The sequence below is a fragment of the Desmodus rotundus genome, chromosome 9 (assembly GCF_022682495.2).
Source record: "Desmodus rotundus isolate HL8 chromosome 9, HLdesRot8A.1, whole genome shotgun sequence".
NCBI classification, from domain to species: Eukaryota; Metazoa; Chordata; class Mammalia; order Chiroptera; family Phyllostomidae; genus Desmodus; species Desmodus rotundus.
Window position 1 is genome coordinate 68277888 of NC_071395.1, and position 18868 is coordinate 68296755.

An 18868-nucleotide genomic window follows, 5' to 3' on the forward strand; every position below is an offset into this window, starting at 1 on the left:
TACTTTTGCCTCACCCTGTACATTTATACTTAAAATATGATACACTATATATATGCATTTGTTCAGGTATAAATACACAAAGTGGGAGTCCTCTCTTCAGAGAGAACTGGAACTGGAGAGAGAAGGAGGGTAACTTTATATTTTATCGTATATATTTTATACTATTTGAATTATTTTTAACAATGTAAATGTCATTATATGTTATTTATATAATAAAAAAATAAGTTCACTGTAAAAAGTGCAAAGGAAATAAATAGAAAATTCCTAATAACTTTGTAGGGAAAAAAAAGGGGCCATGAAATTGCAGGCAAAACCATTCCTCAACAAGGCAGGGAAAGTTTTATTGGCTTTATTTCAGTTTAGCTATAAAAGTGAAATGAAACTGCCAGAGCCAGAAACTTAAAATGTGCAGGACTTACTACTGAGCTCTGATTTACAGATTTTCTTTGTATGAACTAAAGATTCATTGTTAACTTTGAAAATGAAGAGAAAACAGGGAAGTGGTTCTTTTTTAACAAAATATTTTATTTATTTATTTTTAGGGGGGAAGGGAGGGAGAAAGAAAGGGAAAGAAACATTAATGTGTGGTTGCCTCTCATGCGCCCCCTACTGGGGGACTGGCCCACAACCCAGGCATGTGTTGTGACTGGGAATTGAGCCTGGGACCCTTTGGTCCAGTCCACGTCATGGGGAGGGGGTGGGGAGTGGGCAAAATGGGCGAAGGGGTCAGAAGGTACAAACTTGCAGTTATAATATAAGTCCTGGGGATGTAATTTGCAGCATGATGACTACAGTTAACAATACTATGTTGTATTTTGGAAGTTGCTAAGAGAGATCTTAAAACTTCTTATTGCAAGAAAAAAAACTGTAACTGTGTAGTGGATGGGTTAGCTAGCCTTATTACAGTGATTATTATGTAATATATACAAATACTGAATTATTATGTTGTACAGCTGAAACTAATATATTATATGTCAATTATATCTCAATTTAAAACATGGGTTGCAACCTATGGATTGTAAACTCTGGCCCACAGTTGAACTTCTCAGCGATGCATGGGGCAATTAGTGATCTTTCTCAGTCCACCTGTGGAGACTCAGCTCCACATCAGCTTCTGAGGTGCCCATTGCATCCCCCTGCCTCAGACACACCGCTCCCTTTTGTGTGCCCATGTCTTTGCAACCTGACTCCTCTCTGGGTGGTCTTTTCTACTTCCTTTTCTCTCAAGTAAAATGATCACCCTGTAGTCCAGGAAGGGCTTTCTCTTACCTAGTTCTACCTGGCCAGGCAGGTAGCTGTGCTCTCCTCTGGCTCTCTAGCCATTGACTATTAAACAGTTTTATTGTTGTTAATGTAATACATGCGCTGGGTGTACAAACTCTAATGCAGCTACAGATTTCGAACAGAACACATGCCCACTGTACTCCAACTCCAGCTCTCCCAAAGCCACCACTTAGAATTCCTTCCATCATTACTTCCACATTTCAGCCCTTGTCCACAAAGGACATGCTTATGTTGTATGTTTTAGATGCTATCAAGTGAATTCCTATGGTGGAGGGTGAATATCTAGCTTTTTTTGCTGCATTTCTTTCCCTGCCAATGGTCCTCTCCCCATTATGTTTACATACTTTTTTTTTAGCTAAAGTAACATTCAGTATGTACAGGATTATGATGATTAATATTATTTACCCTGGGTTATATTTTCTTCTTGTATGCCTTAAAATTTTTTCTGAAATTAATAAATACCTTTATTACTTGTTTTCAGACAAGGTAACTTTTAGGCAAATACCAGAAAGAAGAAAAGGAGGGACCCATGGAGGTACTTGGGAGAAGAGCATTCCATAGAGTCAGTTTCTTGTACAAAGGTCCTGAGGTGTGGGTGTGCTGGGAGTGTGTGAGACATAGCCCGAGGCCAGTGTGGGTGGAGTCCAGTGACAAGAGGAAGTGTAGGAACTGATGCAGTTGAAGTGGTGGACCAGGCAAAATCATGTAGGGCCCTTGAAGGTCATGGTGATGACCTTGGATTTTATTCTGAATATGATGGGAAGCCAGTGGAAGATTCTGAACAGAGGGATGACATGGTCAAACTGCTGTCTTTTAGTATATGTGCTGCCGAAGCGAGCACCAAACTGCTGTCTTTTAAAGATCACGCAGACTGCTGTGGTGGGCAAAGCCATCATTGTAGTAGAGGTGTAGTGGGGAGGCCAACTAAGAGGCCACTGCTCCAGTCCATGGGAGAGGCGATGGTGGCATTGACCAGACTGGTAGCAATAGGATAGATCATTTGAATTCTGGGTATATTTTGGACGTAGAATTGGTAGAATTTGCTAATAGATTGGATGGGAATGTAAGATAAGAGCTCATTAATTCTTATTCGCCCCTTTTTATGTGGTAAAGAGAAGAAACTGAGGGATCAAGGACTTCAGTGACTTGTGCCAGATTACACAGCTGATTAGAAGACAGTACCCATCACATGGCCTGGCACATAGTAGACCCTCATGTTTAGTTCTACCAATGATCAGTCAACGAACTAACCAGCCAAAAAATTAACCAAAAGCATTTATGGGCATTTCTTTTGTTTCCAGTTTTGTGGAAAGAGCAAAGCTAACACTGGCTATGACATCATCCACAACAAATATTTACTGAGTGGCTGCCATCTCTCAGCTACTCTTCACTCGTTATCTCAGTTAATCCTCATAATACCTGATGGGAACTATATTATTATCACCTCAGCTTTACATAGGAGGAAATGAAGGCTCAGAGAAGGTGGAGTCATTCCCAGGGTCACACACAGCAAATAGTTCAGCCAGTATTTAAACTCAGCTCATCTTAGAACATATAATCCCCATGTCAAAAGGGCTGATGCTCTGACTGGTGGACCCTACACAAGGGTGCATCAATAAAGTGGTCCATCTTTTGTGCTCTAAAACCAGAATGTGTTTGATTTTGAACTGTGAGTCAGATTCAGAATGAGATGAAAGAAGAGGGAATCCTAAATGCCATGGATGGGAAGGGTACCAGAGCCTCATCAAAAGCCTAGAGCCTGATATGAGTGCCACAGTTGGGGGTCAAGGAGAAGCCTGGTCTGGCTGTATTGAAAGTTTCTGGCTGAGAAGTGGTAGCATAATTGGCCTACAACTCCATTTCCTGGCCTACCCAATGATACCAAAAGTTCCTGGTGGAGAAATCCTGTGTTTTCTGTTGAAGCAGGGTAGAGGCCAATTTAAGGCCTTTATGGGCCCCTACATACCCTTACTTTTAGAGAGCCCCACCCCACATAAAAATACTAAAATGCACTCATATCTCAAACTAAGTACAGTTTATATATAACTATACTCAACAGGATTTTACAATGTACCATGTTCAGTCTCAGATTTGCTGAGACCCCAAGGCAATAGACTTTCTTCCAAAGTGAGGGGAGGTTATGCAGAACTAATCAAAGAAGGTTTCAGAGAACTGTTTTTTTTTTAAATTTATTGATTATGCTATTACAGTTGTCCCATTCCCCCGCTTCACTCCACTCCATCCTGCCCACCCCCTCCCTCCCACATCCCCCCCTATAGTTCATGTCCATGGGTCATACATATAAATGCTTTGGCTTCTACATTTCCTATACCATTCTTACCCTACCCCTGTCTATTTTCCACCTACCATTTATGCTACTTATTCTCTGTACCTTTCCCCCCTCTCTCCCCTTCCCACTCCCCTGTTGATAACCCTCCATGTGATCTCCATTTCTGTGGTTCTGTTCCTGTTCTAGTTGTTTGCTTAGCTTGCTTTTGTTTTGGTTTTAGGTGTGGTTTTTAATAACTGTGAGTTTGCTGTCATTTTTACTGTTCCTATTTTTTATCTTCTTTTTCTGAGATAAATCCCTTTAACATTTCATATAATAAGGGCTTGGTGATGATGAACTCCTTTAACTTGACCTTATCTGGGAAGCACTTTATCTGCCCTTTCATTCTAAATGATAGCTTTGCTGGATACAGTAATCTTGGATGTAGGTCCTTGTCTTTCATCACTTGGAATACTTCTTTCCAGCCCCTTCTTGCCTGTAAGGTCTCTTTTGAGAAGTCAGCTGACAGTCTTATGGGAACTCCTTTGTAGGTAACTGTGGGGAACTGTTCCAAGCGTGGGAAATGTGGCTCAGCCCCCACTCGGAAAAGCCAGTGGGGAGCGAGGTTGGCGGGCAGGACCCACTCCCATGGATAGGTTCTCCCATGGGGAATCAGGCCTGCATTGTACATAGGCTGCTATGAGACTTGCTCTTGCTAAAACTCCCTCACCCTGAATTGAGGCAGCAAATGTTTACTGAGTATCTTCATCTTCCTAAAGTCTGTGCTAAACCACCCAAGTATGGAGTGTGACCAGTTTCCCCCTTGAGCTGTAACATCCTTCTCTTTTAAGTAATTAGCAGTATTCTGTCCTTTGTTGTCCTTAAAAGGTAATCACCTGTGGTGAACCTGTGCATAGTAAATAAGGACCATCCTCCATGTAATGTGCCCAGAAAAACAATAAAAGCCTGTCCAGGCGGGGATCAGCTCTCTCTCTTGGGCTCTCTCTAGCCCTCTCACCCTCTCTCACTTAGAGAGTGGCCATGCCATCCCTTTTTCTCCACGGGATTTCTATAGTCCGTATGTACTTGTATATTGCAGCCACAACACAGGATTCTGCGGGCCAGGATCCATGTCAGGTAACTGTGTCTTTTTCTCTTGCTGCTTCTAAGATTCTCTCGTTCTGTGTAATCTTGGGTAATGTAATTATGATGTGCCTTGGTGTGTTCCTCCTTGGGTCCAGCTTCTTTGGGACTCTCTGAGCTTCCTGGACTTCCCAGAAGTCTATTTCCTTTGCCAGATTAGGGAAGTTCTCCTTCATTATTTGTTCAAATAAGTTTTCTCAATTTTTTGTTCTTCCTCTTCTCCTTCTGGTACCCCTATAATCCAGATGTTGGAATGTTTAAAGATGTCCTGGAGGTTCCTAAGCCTCTCCTCATTTTTTTGAATTCTTGTTTCTTCATTCTTTTCTGGTTGGATGTTTCTTTCTTCCTTCTGGTCCACACTGTTGATTTGAGTCCCAGTTTCCTTCCCATCACTATTGGTTCCCTGTACACTTTCTTTGTTTCTCTTAGCATAGCCTTCATTTTTTCCTCTAATTTGCGACCAAATTCAACCAATTCTGTGAGCTTCCTGATTACCAGTGTTATGAACTGTGCATCTGGTAGGTTGGCTATCTCTTTGTTGCTTAGTTGCATTTTTTCTGGAGCTTTGATCTGTTCTTTCATTTGCGCCTTTTTTTTTTTTTTTGACTTGGCACACTTGTTACATAAAGGGGTGGAGCCTTAGGTGTTCACCGGGGTGGGGTAACCCTGGTCGCTGCTCTGTGAAGCTGTATGTGGGGGAAGTCCCGAGAGGGAGCAATGGCGCTTGCTCTACTCTCTGCCGGATTTCAGTCACTCCCTCTGCCACCCACAATCAAATTAGGCCCCTCTGGTGCTGATTCCCAAGTGGGTGGGCTTGTTCATGCTCTAGGCCCCTGTGGGTCCCTCCAATGAACTCTCCTGTGAGGCTGGGAGTTTCTCCTGCTGCCACCTCAACCCCCACAGGTATTTTCAATCAGAGGATTGAGGCTTTATTTCCCCACACTGGAGCCCTGGGTTGTGCATGGTCTGCTTCGCTCCCCCACCGTCCCCGTCCCTCCCAGTTTATCTATGTGCAAGTGTGGGGCCACATGGTCTGCTAGCTTCCGCCTGGCCTGTCCTGCTCCACAATCTGCCACCTTGCTGGGTCCGCCAGCCCCCGCCTTGCCGCGAGTCCTCTCCGCTCTGGTTGCCCATCTCTGTCCCTCCTACTGGTCTGGATGAATGTTTCTTCTTTATCTCCTTGGTTGTCAGACTTCCGTACAGTTCGATTTTCTGTCAGTTCTCATTTTTTTTTGTTTTTAAATTGTTGTTGTCATTCTTTTGGTTGTGCGAGGAGGAACAATGTGTCTACCTACGCCACCATCTTGGCCAGAAGCTCAGAGAACTGGTATTTTGATTCTATAACCCTTCACTCACACTGAGGGTACAACAGAGTCAGGAATTTTAAGAATAAGGGAGTTTTTTAGTGAGAATCCCACCCACTCTGCCTTTAAAGGAAGATGTGGGGCATCTGCCCCTTCCTTTCACCTCAAGTCTAGAGGGGGTGCTTTAAGAAGACCACTCAGAAACCTTAAGTGTTTCCCCCGTAGTCTGAGAAACACAGTGGCCTGGCATCTAATGGACTCCCCAGAAATCTAGGGTGCGTGAACAGTTGACTCAACTCTGGACAGTGGAATGGAGATAGTAAGCTGCATGGCGGGGGGGTGGGGGCAATGCCCTCAGAGTGTGGTTAGAGGAGGAAGGCACAGCTGTCCCCCATGGACCAAGGCCAGATGTGTGCATAGCACAGCTGGCAGAGCTGTCTTAGACTTTGACCATGCAGTCATGTGAAGGGTCAAGTGAACTGCTAGACTCTCAGGAGGAGAAGGAAGCAACCCACAGGAGAAAGACATTCCAACAGAGAATGGGCCAGTCCCTCTCTGATGCCAACTCCCGATGACATGAGCTTGTCTGCCCTTTTTATCTTGGCTCCCTTTGCCCCTCCACCATGGTTATCCAAGGGGGAAAGAGGCTTAATTGTGAAAAATGATAAAAGGAAGTAGCAAACCACAATGTCCCCCAACACATGCAACACATTTCAAGGGATTCAAAATAAAACTGCCTTATGATACATCTCAAGAGTCATGCTTGTTATACCAAATGGCCATGCATATGAGTTAAAGTTAGTTGACACCTGGTTATATGTTATTGACAAGGGAATACTTGCTAATTTTGATTTTGTAGATTAATATTATGGAGACAGCACCTTATTTTACTCTCATGCCTTAAACATTTTCATAAGGCCTTAGAAGTCCTGTGTATCCTATAGCACATACTGGGTAAAATGGCTAGAAGATCTCTGGGCTTGGATTCCAAGGTCTGGATCTAATATTGAGGCTTGTGACTCCAGGCAAATCAGTTCTTACCTCTGGGCCCTGGACCAGTTGGTTACTCCTGTCCTGATTGGTTCTAAGACTCACATCTCTGGGATTTCATTGGTAGCTTGTGGAGCCTAACATATAGTCCATTTAAATAAATGTTTGTTTGCTTAATGAACAATCTAGTGACAGCTGGATTCCCCTCAAAGATCTCCCAACTTTGCCCTTGTCTCTTTGGAACACAAGGGTATAGAGCTCTCTGTGGGTCAGAGGAGGACTCTGCCCCTGTCCCTGAGGGCAAGCAGGCCCACAGACCTACCTTATTGAGGGTGTTGAGAGCGGTCTGGGCTGCTGTGAGTGCTGGCTCTGCTTTGGCCAGGTCTTCTTCACAGTCCTTCTGCTTCTGCTCCACCTCCAGCATGATGAAGGCCACCTTCTGCTCCTCCTCGTCCGCCAGGGCCTTCTCTCTGCTCACCTTGTCAGTCTCTATGCCCACCTCCTGAATCAGCTTGTCCGCATCTTCATTCTTCTGCCTCAGCTCCACCTCCTGGGTGGCCAGCTTGGCTTTCAGGTCATCCACCTACAGCAGAGATGCACTGGGCTTATTGGGAGTAGGGGGACTTTGGATATGGCCCTGGGGATCCAACCCTGCAGAGCAGAGCTCTTAGCTGGGACCAAGATCCTTGGCCTGGGAAAGGAGAGGAACTCTGGGCCCTTCCTCCTTTCCCCCTACAGTCTTCCAGGTGAAACATTCTAAGCAACACATGTTCTCACCTGACTTTCTCCTTGATGCCCAAATGACTCAGGCTGCTTCTCACTGAACTTGGTGCTTGTGTCTTATAAAAATTCATGTGCCAAACATAATAATTTGCAAATAGTAAGCCCTTAAAAGATGTCATTGTTTAATTGAAATTGGCCATAACGGTGTATAACAAGAATTTAGCAAGTAATAAAGAGTGTGTCTATTGTATATCCCGAGAGACTGAATATATGAACAGACAGTGGCCAGACCATATATCAAGTAGAACTCTGACCCACAACCTGTAGCCACTTGCCCAGGAAACCAACCCACTACCTATACTAAACAGCTCAGGATGCCAGCCTGCTGTCAGTCAGACTTGTGGAAAGGTAGATTGCTGTCTGGTTAACAATACAAAAGGAGAAACAATACCCTCTGTAACAATTGAGTCCAAATGGCCAAGACTTGATTTATCACTGACAACTTCCTTAATTTTTGTCTCTGTTTCCAACTTAGGACCAACCAGAAGTAGTCAAACATGCACCTCTGACTGATCACACAGGGCACCCCATTTCTAGTCAGCCCCCCTACATCTGCCCCAGGCCAGCAGCCTCCTTCAGGGTGTGGCTCAGGCCTTTCCTCTTCCCACTAGAAAGCACTCCTCCTCCTTCTCTTCCTCCTGCCTTTGCACCTCAGCCAAAATGCAAGTGCAGGTGGCACTCTCTTGCTAGGATCAGCTCCGAATAAAGAGCTTTTGCTTTTTCTCCTTTCGTTGGTCTTCATTTACTCCTATAATCCAGGTTCACCAAGTTGAAGCGGGGCAACAAGAATCTCAGTGGTCCAGACCAGCCAGGTCCCTCATCCAGCCTTCCTATTTATATGCATTTTGTCAATTTCTCTGATCAGCTGGACAGAGGGGAATGGCTTCCTATGTAGGTTCAGTTCAGGGGAATGTGGTGGTTCTCAGAGTGTGGTCCCCAGACCACCAGCAACAGCATTGTGTGGGTACTGGTTAGAAATGCAAATTCCCTGGCCCACTCCAGAGCTACTGAATCAGGAATGCTAGAGGTGGGGCCCAGCAACCTATGTTTTTACAGGCCCTATGGGTGATTCAGAGGCTCACAGAGGTTTAAGACTCACTGGCCTAGAGTTATGGCCCTTTCACATGCAAATAGAAGACTCAAATCTGTTTATTTCTGGAAAGTAAAAAATCCATTTGTATTTGCAATATGGCCCATAAACTTTACATTCCAGAATGACCCCTTGTCTCTCATTTTTCTGCAGTCTATTTCATGCAACAACCAGAGATTACTTCAGCGCTCCTGGAACACACCAAACAGATTCAAATGCTTTATGATGCAAAATACATAAGGGGAAGGATAAAGCAGAGGCTTAGACACCACTGATAATTCCTTCTTTATGGCAGATCAAAAGAAAAGAAAGCAGAAGAAAAAGAATGCTCTTTAATTTTGTGTATTCATAGAAACTGGAGCCTTCGCATTAACCTTAGATGGAGGCCTGCTCCCTAGAACACATCTTATATCCCCATGTTGGAAGGTTAATATGTTTCCACCTCCCATTGTTCAGCTTCAGAGAGTTATTTCTACAAGGACAAAGATGCAATTGTAAATCAAAATGATTGAACCATATAATCACTCCAGTCAACAAACACACCAGTAACTTTTCGTTCCTTTTTAAATCTTGGAAGACTTGAGAAAATTGAAGCGGTGTTTTTTTATTTGTTTGTTTTATTGATTGCAGATATGGCTTATGACCTCAGGCCCAAGGTAAATAATGACCTGCACTGTGAATGGGAGCTTTATATCTCTTAAGCTGTGGCACCAAGTGACATGAGGGTCCCACCAGTTAGAATGAGGCCATTCCCCAAAAGGCTGCAGAGAGGGCGTAACTTAGCCGCATTGCATGACTCTTCTGCAACAAATCAGGACATTAAAATAGGTTACTTCAAAGTTTTTTCTTTTTCCCTTATTCAGAGCATTCGAGCCCTCCCCTGGATCTCTTGTTATTTAGACACTCCCACACCTGGATAGCAAGAGGGCCATGGACACGGAAGAGACCCTCTCCCTCAGTCCTGCCAGCTCCATGAATACTATGTGCAGCAAGTGGGTGATGTTTGTGGAGAGCAGGGCCAATAAAATGGCCTTGGTCCGATCAAGACAGCATGAAGTATATAAAAAACAAGTGGAGTCACTCATGTCAACCAAGATGGCTGCCAGTCAGCCATGACACTTTGGTTCAAGAGGGAAACTACCTAAATTGCGCTAGACACATCTGGCAAGGAGACACACCTGCACACATCATCATAACAGCTGTATCTGCAGAGTGGGACCACCCATGCATGGATAGGCTCCCTGGGGAAATTCCACACCTGCCATCAGGGGTGACAAGACATTTATTGAAAAGACCCCGAAGGGTGTACACCACTTTTAAGGTGTAACTAAGACAGGTTCCAGACCACTGCTGAGACAGCCAAGCTCCACACACCAGAATGCTGCTTCACATCAAGCTGATCTCCCTTGGCATCGGTCACCAGAAGCTCTGCCCTGCTGGACTGAGGACTTTGCCTACCCTGCTGCCCACGTGGCTCTGGAGATCCTTCCTTGCAAGATGCTGACAACTCCCCTGCCCACCGTGCTGTCTCCTGGACCTGCAGAATGAGACTCTGGGACTCGGGTTCATTATTCCTCACTGATTGCTATGTGTGTGTTATATTTCTCTTAGATTGCCAGAGTGTTGAGTAGGATATTAATGTATACTGATGTTCTACTGTGAGTGAACCTGCATGCAATGGAAGCTGAGTGAATAGCATAGTTACTGTGTGTGACTCTTGTCTATTCCTTGGTGCTGGGCTGCTCAGTAGGCAGCAGGCCGAGTAGTTGCCCAACTGACTTATAGAAAGGCTATATCATGAACATATGCTTGTGACAGTGTTTGAATGGGTGATGATTAAGATCATGGTGGGAGACCCTCCCTTCTTCAGGGACCAGGTATGTTATGCCAAAAAGAGAGGTCAAGCTTCCCAGGACTTTCTCCCCAGACCTCTAAAAAAAGGAGAGGGAACCCAGGATAATCAGCAGTAGTAAATAATCCATTGAGGGTTAGAGGCCTAGAGGTATCTTCTTTCCAAGCTCTGAGTTCATATAGTTATCCAACATTTGCTGATATGAATTTAGACTTCAAGCATGTTTTCCTCTTAGATATAGATGTTTCCATCTATACTAGATACTTGTTATGCTCACCTGCCTAATAAAAATTTTTCATCCCTGTTCTGATAACATGGTTTGATTTTCCTTTGTAGAACTCCCCCTTCCAAACTCCTACAGTTTGGGTGGGATCGACTTCAGGGGCTGTCATTTGATCCTGGGTTGGCCAATGAAAGCATTCAAGTCACAGAGATTGCTTCAACCATGGGTGAACCAAAGACCCAAAGAGGCCAATTGGAACCTGGCTGAAAATACCAGGCAAGAGGCCTCCCTTTTTATACTGGGCTACAAAGCAGACAGAATACAAGCCATGGGAGTTGCTTGCCTGAACAGGGACATCCACTGAGTATCCAGCTCTAGCTTTGTCCAAATTAAGCTCTATTCCACACCTCTCAGTTATATGAATCAATGCATGTCTTTTTTGTTTTTTATTGTTGTTCAAGTGTAGTTGTCTCGATTTTCACCTCACCACATACTCCCTCCCCACCCATCCTTGCCTCACACCTTCAAACCTACTCCCTTTGGCTTTGTCCATGTGTCCATTATACATGTTACTTGATGGCCCTTCCCCCATTATCTCCTTTTATCCCTCCCCACCTCCCTTCTTGTTACTGTCAGTTTTGCCTAAACAAGCTTTGGTTGGATTTTAGTTAGCTGCCATCAAAAGGGCCCTAATAAATATATCATGTAATCTAAAAGTTTTCTCTCTCCTTCTCTACCCCTTTCCTCTGCTCTCTCTTCCCCTCTCATCCCCTTCCCTCTCCTTCCTGCACTTGTCCTTCCCTCCCCTCCTGTCCTTTTCATTTATGTTTTTTTCCTGTTTGCTAAGTAAATTTAACTTAGGTTTTTTTTTTTTTTTTTTCACTTGCAACAAGAGTCCTGAAGAATACATCATTGTAAATGATTAACTGTCAACTTCAGGTAAATTAGGTGGCCTGAGATCATTTGAAACCATAGATAAACTGAATTTAAAAGTTCTCAAATTGACAGACTTGTGGATTAAATCCTACATGCAGTTAGCTGTAGGCCTTTTGTGAATATTTCTTAAATCCAACAGCCCCACTTCCTCATGAATATGCCCAGGTTGAATACAGAAGTGAGGATAAGAGCAGGTTCTGAGTATATCAGTGAGAGATGAAATGAGACCCAAGTCAGGGTTGGGGGCTCTGACTGTGTCAAGGCAGAAAAAGCAAGTTATATCAACTGTGAAGACTTCAGCCGAAGCTGAAGCAGAGACAGAGATGCCAGGTGAAGACCCAGAGGGACCATCCATCCATCATTAGAGCCGATGGGAACTGGAGAGCCACACCACAGTGTTTCATCAACTGCCTCCGGGAGCCTGACACTACCACAGAAAGGGGGAGGAAAAGATCCTGTAGAGGAAAACGGTCCAGAGGTAGAGTTAGAACTCTGAGCAGCTGCCCTCCAAAGACTGAGTTTTTAACCTGAAGTCACCAAGTCAGCCTGAAATGCAATGTGGAGAGGTTTCTCCTTTTAAATGACACAGATGGATCCAGAGCTAAATTTAGTTATAGAAAAATAAAGTTACATTTCTGACCAGTTGAGGCTAAGCATGAAATTATATCTAAAGTTTATAAATTATAGATTACTATGTAATTATTATTGTAATTATTACCATTATATTACTACTTCTAATATGACTATTACTGACAAATAAATTTAGAGTCTATCTGAGCTAGAGCTGTGAGATTAATTCAGTCCACTCCCACCGGATTATGAACACCAAAAACAGTCATAATTGAGTAGGAGGATACTGACACAATATAATTCAAGCTGTTATCCTTATATCAGGCTATGATGATGTGTTTTGACCCCTCTTCCAAAGGAACAATGCCAGATGAAGCATTTATATCAGAGTTAGGAACCCTACATCCCATTTATATAAGAAGAATCAACATTATAATGATCAATAAGTATGAAATATACACCATGTACACAGTATTGCCAAGATCCATCCTCCATCCCCACTCTGAGCTTCTAGGTGATTTAGAACTTGTTGGTTATTTGCCTGTCCATCTATCATATACCCATCTGTGCATTTATAGAATACCTAGTATGTGCCAATGAGTCCTTGTTTCTGCCCCCAAAGGACTGGTAACAGTACAGCATAATAGATGCAAGAGAAGAAACATAGCTCAAGGATGGAACCACAGAGAAGGGAATGGTGTATAACTACTCAGAACTTAGCAAGGGCTCTGGGCAGTGGGGTAGCAGACTATTTCGGTCTTAACAGTGATAAACTGATGAGGCATGGGCCCATGGAAAGACACAGTGATGTGAACTACTTGTGGAACACTGTGTGGACTACAAATATTATTGTTGTAGCTCAGGTACAATGTGGTAGAATGTAGGAAGAAAATAGTGGGGCAATATGCAAGGATACAATTTTAAAAGTTCTAAAAAGGATCAGAGAATCTGAACTGTAATATCTAAATCATTAAGACCTACAAGAGAGAATACTGAGACTAGTGGTTTGAGCAAAGGCCCATCTAAGAGCAGGACAGAGGCTGGTCTAGTGGTGTGCTGTCTAAGTTGGTGTTCACTAGCCACATGTGGTTAATGAACACTTAAAATGTGCCTTGTCCCAGTTAAGATGTACTGTAAGTATCATCATATATACCAGTTTTGGAAATTATGTAGGAAAAAAAGGAAAGTAATTCATTAATAACTTTTTTACAATGATTACATGTTAAAAGATTTTGGCTATATTGGGTTAAATAAAATATATTATTGAAGGATGTTATAAAATTATAGATAATCACATTATTCTATTAAAATAAAATTCACTTGTTTTATTTTACATTTAAAAAAATCCTCACCCAAGGATATATTTATTGATTCTAGAGAGAGATGAAAGGAGGGAAGAAGAGAGAAATATCCTTTGGTGACCTCCCATATGTGCCCTGACGAGGAACCAAATATGTACCCTAGGTATGTGCCTGGCTGGGAACTGAACTAGTGACCTTTTGTTTTATGTTACGATGCTCCAACCGAGCCACACCAGCTGGTACTCATTTTACATTTTTTGATATAGCTACTAGAAAATTTAAATTTGCATGTATGACTTGCAGGATAGTTCTATTGGGTAGTACTGGTCTGGAACGCTGCCAGAATACAGTCAGGGAGATAAAGTAGAATGCTGTTCATTAATTAATCTGTTTATGCAACAAATATTTAATGAGTGTCCACTTTGTCTAAGCATTCCTTTAGGCACTTGGAATATGTCAACGAATAAAATAGAGAAGATCCCAGTCCTTATAGAGCTTATATCCAACAAATGGAGATAGGCAACAAAAAAAATAACCAATAAGTAAATGATATAATGTGTTAGATGGGGTCAGGGCTATGGGGAAAAGGTCAAGTAAGGGAATCAGGAGTGGCATGGGGTTACAGTTTAAAATGGGGTTGTCAGGGTGAGATTCATTGGGAAGGTAGCATTTGAAGGAGATGAGGGAGTGAGCCATGGAGATTTGAGAGGGAAGAACATCCAGGTAGAGGGAATAGCCAATGCAAAGGCCTGGTATGTCTGAGGAGAAAGCGAAGAAGCTGTGTTGCTGGAGAGGAACATCATGGGAATGGGGTAGTGGGAGATGAAGTCTGGGAGGTAACAGGGCAGGGTTTGGAAGGAGCTTTGGAAGCCACTGTAATACGGGAACTAAGGTCCATCCCTATGTCAGGGATTTGAGCAGAACAGTGGCATGATTCAGTTTGTTTTAAATTGATTGCTCTGGCTGTTCTGTTGGTGATAGACTTCAGAGGGACAAAAGTAGAAGCAGACAAACAAGTTGGAAGGTATTGTGGCCTCCATGTAAGATGACAGTGGCTCAGATTTGGGTAGCAGCCATGTAGGAGGTGAGAAGGGGCGGAACTCTGGGTGTGTGTGAAGTTACAGCCAACAGTGATTTCATGGGTGTAGACAGAGGGATAGAGGAGTGAGAAGAGTTCAAGATGGCTGCACGGGTTTCAGCCTGATGGGTGATGCAAGAGGTTGTGAGTGAAGGAGGTTTGGGTTGGGGACAGATCTGAGAGTTTGATTTATTACAAATCCAGATAAAAAGCGTCCTAAATCATGACATTGAAAACAGGGGATACAGCAGGAGGGGTACTTTTGATAGAGATTTGCAAAACTCACAGAATTTGTTAATGCTTAAATGTGGGAAGCAAGGGAGAGGGAGGAGTCAAAAATAAAGCCCTGGTTTCTAGCCTAGGTAACTGAGTAGGCAGAAGTGTTATTTCATGAAGAAGAGAAGACAGAAAGAGAAGAAACTGGAACCGGTGCCAGGACTTGGGGGATTCTTCACTAACTGTATGTACATAAAGCTGGACTCACTTAACGGTATAACCAGGCTTCTCCTTGTTAAATAGGGACCACCCGGAACAGGAAAACAGACATTCATGCTTTCTTCACTGTCTGCTCAAAGACTCAAGGTCGGTATAAAATAGAACACCGGGTGCTGTTCTGTAAGAGTATGAGAGCACCTTATGTACTGCTCGCTCCCAGCAAAATCCTCTACACAGGCTGATCGACAATTCCCAGGGGATAAGTGGGTAGAAGGTAGGAGGGTGCTGGTGGGGATGCAGAATATTCTAAGGGTACAGTAGGTAGGGGACAGAGGCAGAAAGAAGAAAATGTGGGAGATGTTTTAAAAAACCTGGTTGTATTGCATTCTACGATTCTTTTTCATATCATTTTCTACACTTTTAGAGATGGACAGAAGCAGAAGGTGACTGGGAGAGAAGATGCCACCATTCTACGACAGAGGGGCACCCAGGTAAACTGCTCGGACCTGGACTGGGGTCTGTGTATTTCAACCTGACCTGAACAGTCACTCTAAGGACGGGCTTTGATCATGACACAAATGGAGCGAGATTAGCGTCATAGATTGTTGTCACATGCCATTTGTTGCCAAACATTGTTTGAACAGAGGTCTCACTGTGTCTGAAGATAAAATAAAAAAAGTTTTTTTAAAATATAAATACAGAACAGGAAAAGAGCATCTAAAAGACTAGGAATCAGAACACAACTCTGAAATGACCTATGACTGGATCTAGAAAAACCATTGATTCGGCTGTTTGTCATCACCGATAGAACAGTTTCTGCAAATACAATTTCAGAAAAACAGGCTACAAAGCCATAGGGAAGGAAAAAGGATGACGTGAGGAAGGGCTGGAAGGATATTAAAAATGTAACAGCATAATTAAAGTCATCACTGGAAGCATAGGAGGCAGAAGCAATATTACAGACTATTAAGTTAGTATTGTTGAGAATAAACTTGAAAACTTCCCTAGAATGTGGAGAAAAAGGCCAAAGGGATGAAAACAATGAGTGAGGACATAATAGAAATGGGGCGCAGGGAACCCATCCAGCTAATCATTGCTCTTGGAAGAGAGGCCAGAGCAGATGAACAAAACCATGTAATAGAATAAAAATTTCCTAAAGCAGAAGAAAGAAACTGAATATAAATTGCAAGGCTCACTGCATCCCACTAAATGAGCTGAAATCCTTTAGATATATTTCTGTGAATCAAGAAACTGAAGTGGGGAACAGGCACACATCAGAAGAAGGATGTTCAATACAGCCATTCCAAAACAAAGCTGAGAACATGACAGTACAGGCATGCAAGGCTTAGATATCTACAGGAACATGTGGTGTGCAAATGAATGAAATTTCACCACCTTATGAGAGGCCAGCTCTGCTGCGGGTAAACAGACATAGAAATGTATGAGGAAATGCATGAAATGAGAAAAGATTTGTTTGAGAAATTAGTTTCCAATGGCTCTTTGACAGAATATGGTAAGACAAAAGACACAAAATAAAATTGGTAGAACCCTGCAACCATTTCTTTCAACCATTCATCTTTTTGGATTTTATGAGATGGAAGAGAAGTGGACCAGAGAGGAAAGTAATGCAAAAGGAAGAGATGATAAAGAGGAAGAGAGAAGAGTTGCTCTCAGGGATTCCAGCATCAATGGGAGCAAGCAGACAAGACCTGAAGTTGAGGATGAGTTCAGCCTTAACTCTTGGCACTGTTTCTGATAATCCTGGTGCCTCTGGAAAACCATAAATGATTTTTAGATCTGAAATGTGACCCCTCCAGTTCTCTGAGAAGGGGCTGCTCCCACCTCCTCTCAGCCCCCCAAGCAGGAGAGATGGGAAAGGATGTCACTACCTGAGCAGAGGTGCTGCGGAGCTTCAGCAGCCCATTCTCAAGCCGCTCCATCTTGGACTTGAGCTCTTTTCCATTCTTGTGCAGCAAGCTCTGGTAGAGTCTGATGAACTCCAGAAATGATTTGGGGGTTGTGTAGTTGTAGCACTGCTCGTTGTTCAGATAGGACTGGGATGTCTGGTTGACACTTGTGTGGACAAAAGCCATGAACTTGCTCATTGACTGCTTGATTGTGGGCTAAAATCAAAGAGCAGGAAATAAAGAGATAGTATTGCCATGAAGACTGGAGGTAACTGCTCCTGACCCCTGCTGCTTCACCACATAGAAAATTGTTCCAACACCTCTATCCAGGCCTGAACTTAAACTCTGAAATTCTGGACATGAAATTCCTTGTACTCTGAGGTGGTAAGAATCCTGAGGAGTATCTCGTTTTCCCCTCTCACCTCGATGCTCTCGGTGTTCTGCAAGAAGCGGAGGCTGACAGACTCCAATGCCTGCTGAGGCCACTCGTGAAACCAGTCGATGGCCGTGCAGTTCACAATAGCTGGGAACTTCCTGCTGCGGACCCTCAGCTTGTTCCCCACAGGGGAGAAACAGAGAGTCACCTGAGAAGTCAGAAGGGTGGGAGAACAAAAAACATATCAGGGAAGTACTCACAGATGGACAGATACAACCTTGGATTTTTTATTTTAATCCTCACCCAAGGATATGTTTATTTATTTCAGAGAGAGAGAAAGGGAGAGAGAGAAACACTGATCAGTTGCCTCCCATATGTGCCCCAACAGGGATGGACACTGCAACTTAGGGATGCAGCCTGACTGGGGATTTAATCCGCAACCTTTTGGAGTACAGGATGACACTTCAACCAACTTAGCCACTTGGCCAGGGCCACCCTTGGATTCTTAGTTTCCCAGGAAACTGAGAAACACATCCAACAGAGACAAAAATCTGTAATTGCTAGCCAGGCTTTCTAGCCAAGAAAGTGGGAAACTTAAAACTTAAGGCAAGAGGGAGGCCACTGCCTATGAAGCAGATGAGAAGGGCACCCTTGCAGAGGCTGAGAAGGGCACTGCACCCTCATCTCCCACTCCCTAGACAATCAGTTAGGATGGCTGTGTCCAAAATATTAGTAGAGGCTTTCATGAATAGTCTCTGGTCTTGTCTACCCTGGGCAGTAAATCCTTGTATACCTTCAGTTGTCGTCGGACCTGATCTATAAAGAATTTCCAGCAGTTCTCTCTGTTGTCAACCAAACCTTGGCTTTTGACTTCATTCCTCACGTTGTTTATGATGTTTTCAACATCATCATCAGAGTAGAGATCTGGGACCTCTCCTGGGAAGAAATGGAGCACATATGGACAGCTTTGGCATCTGCCTTCATGATACAACTGGACATAATGTTATTCAACCTTGGGACACAGGTCCTTTGGATTTCAGGCCATGCTCCACCACTTTTGCTGGTGAAACTGGACAGACACCATACCTACTCCAAATCATGGCAGGAAAATAATACATTAAAGGATGGGGCAGGGTACATGGAAACATCTCGTCCTGGGTCAACGGCTGGTAGCCCAGCAAATTTCAATAGTCTTTTCCTCTTTTGCTTAAAGCATGTATTTACTAACTACTGTTCTAGAAACTGTGCTCATAAGAAGCTTAATATTTAGCAGGATAAATAAAATAGATGGTAAAGTAGCCATAAGACCTGGTAAAAGGGCCATGAG

The 18868-nt window shown here is 43.4% G+C and overlaps 1 protein-coding gene across 3 annotated transcripts in view; it reads right to left on the reverse strand.

The window, feature by feature from the left end:
- The window catches only part of DNAH9 (dynein axonemal heavy chain 9), a 367496-nt gene that overhangs the window by 87146 nt on the left and 261482 nt on the right, over nt 1-18868 (reverse strand). For all 3 annotated transcript variants that reach the window (XM_024564675.4, XM_053910525.2, XM_053910526.1), the window contains exons 46-49: nt 18335-18477; nt 17588-17749; nt 17148-17381; nt 7313-7573 (exon numbers count right to left, since the gene is read on the reverse strand). In XM_024564675.4, the coding sequence (XP_024420443.2) occupies nt 7313-7573; nt 17148-17381; nt 17588-17749; nt 18335-18477 (800 nt within the window). The remainder of the gene's footprint in view (nt 1-7312; nt 7574-17147; nt 17382-17587; nt 17750-18334; nt 18478-18868) is intronic.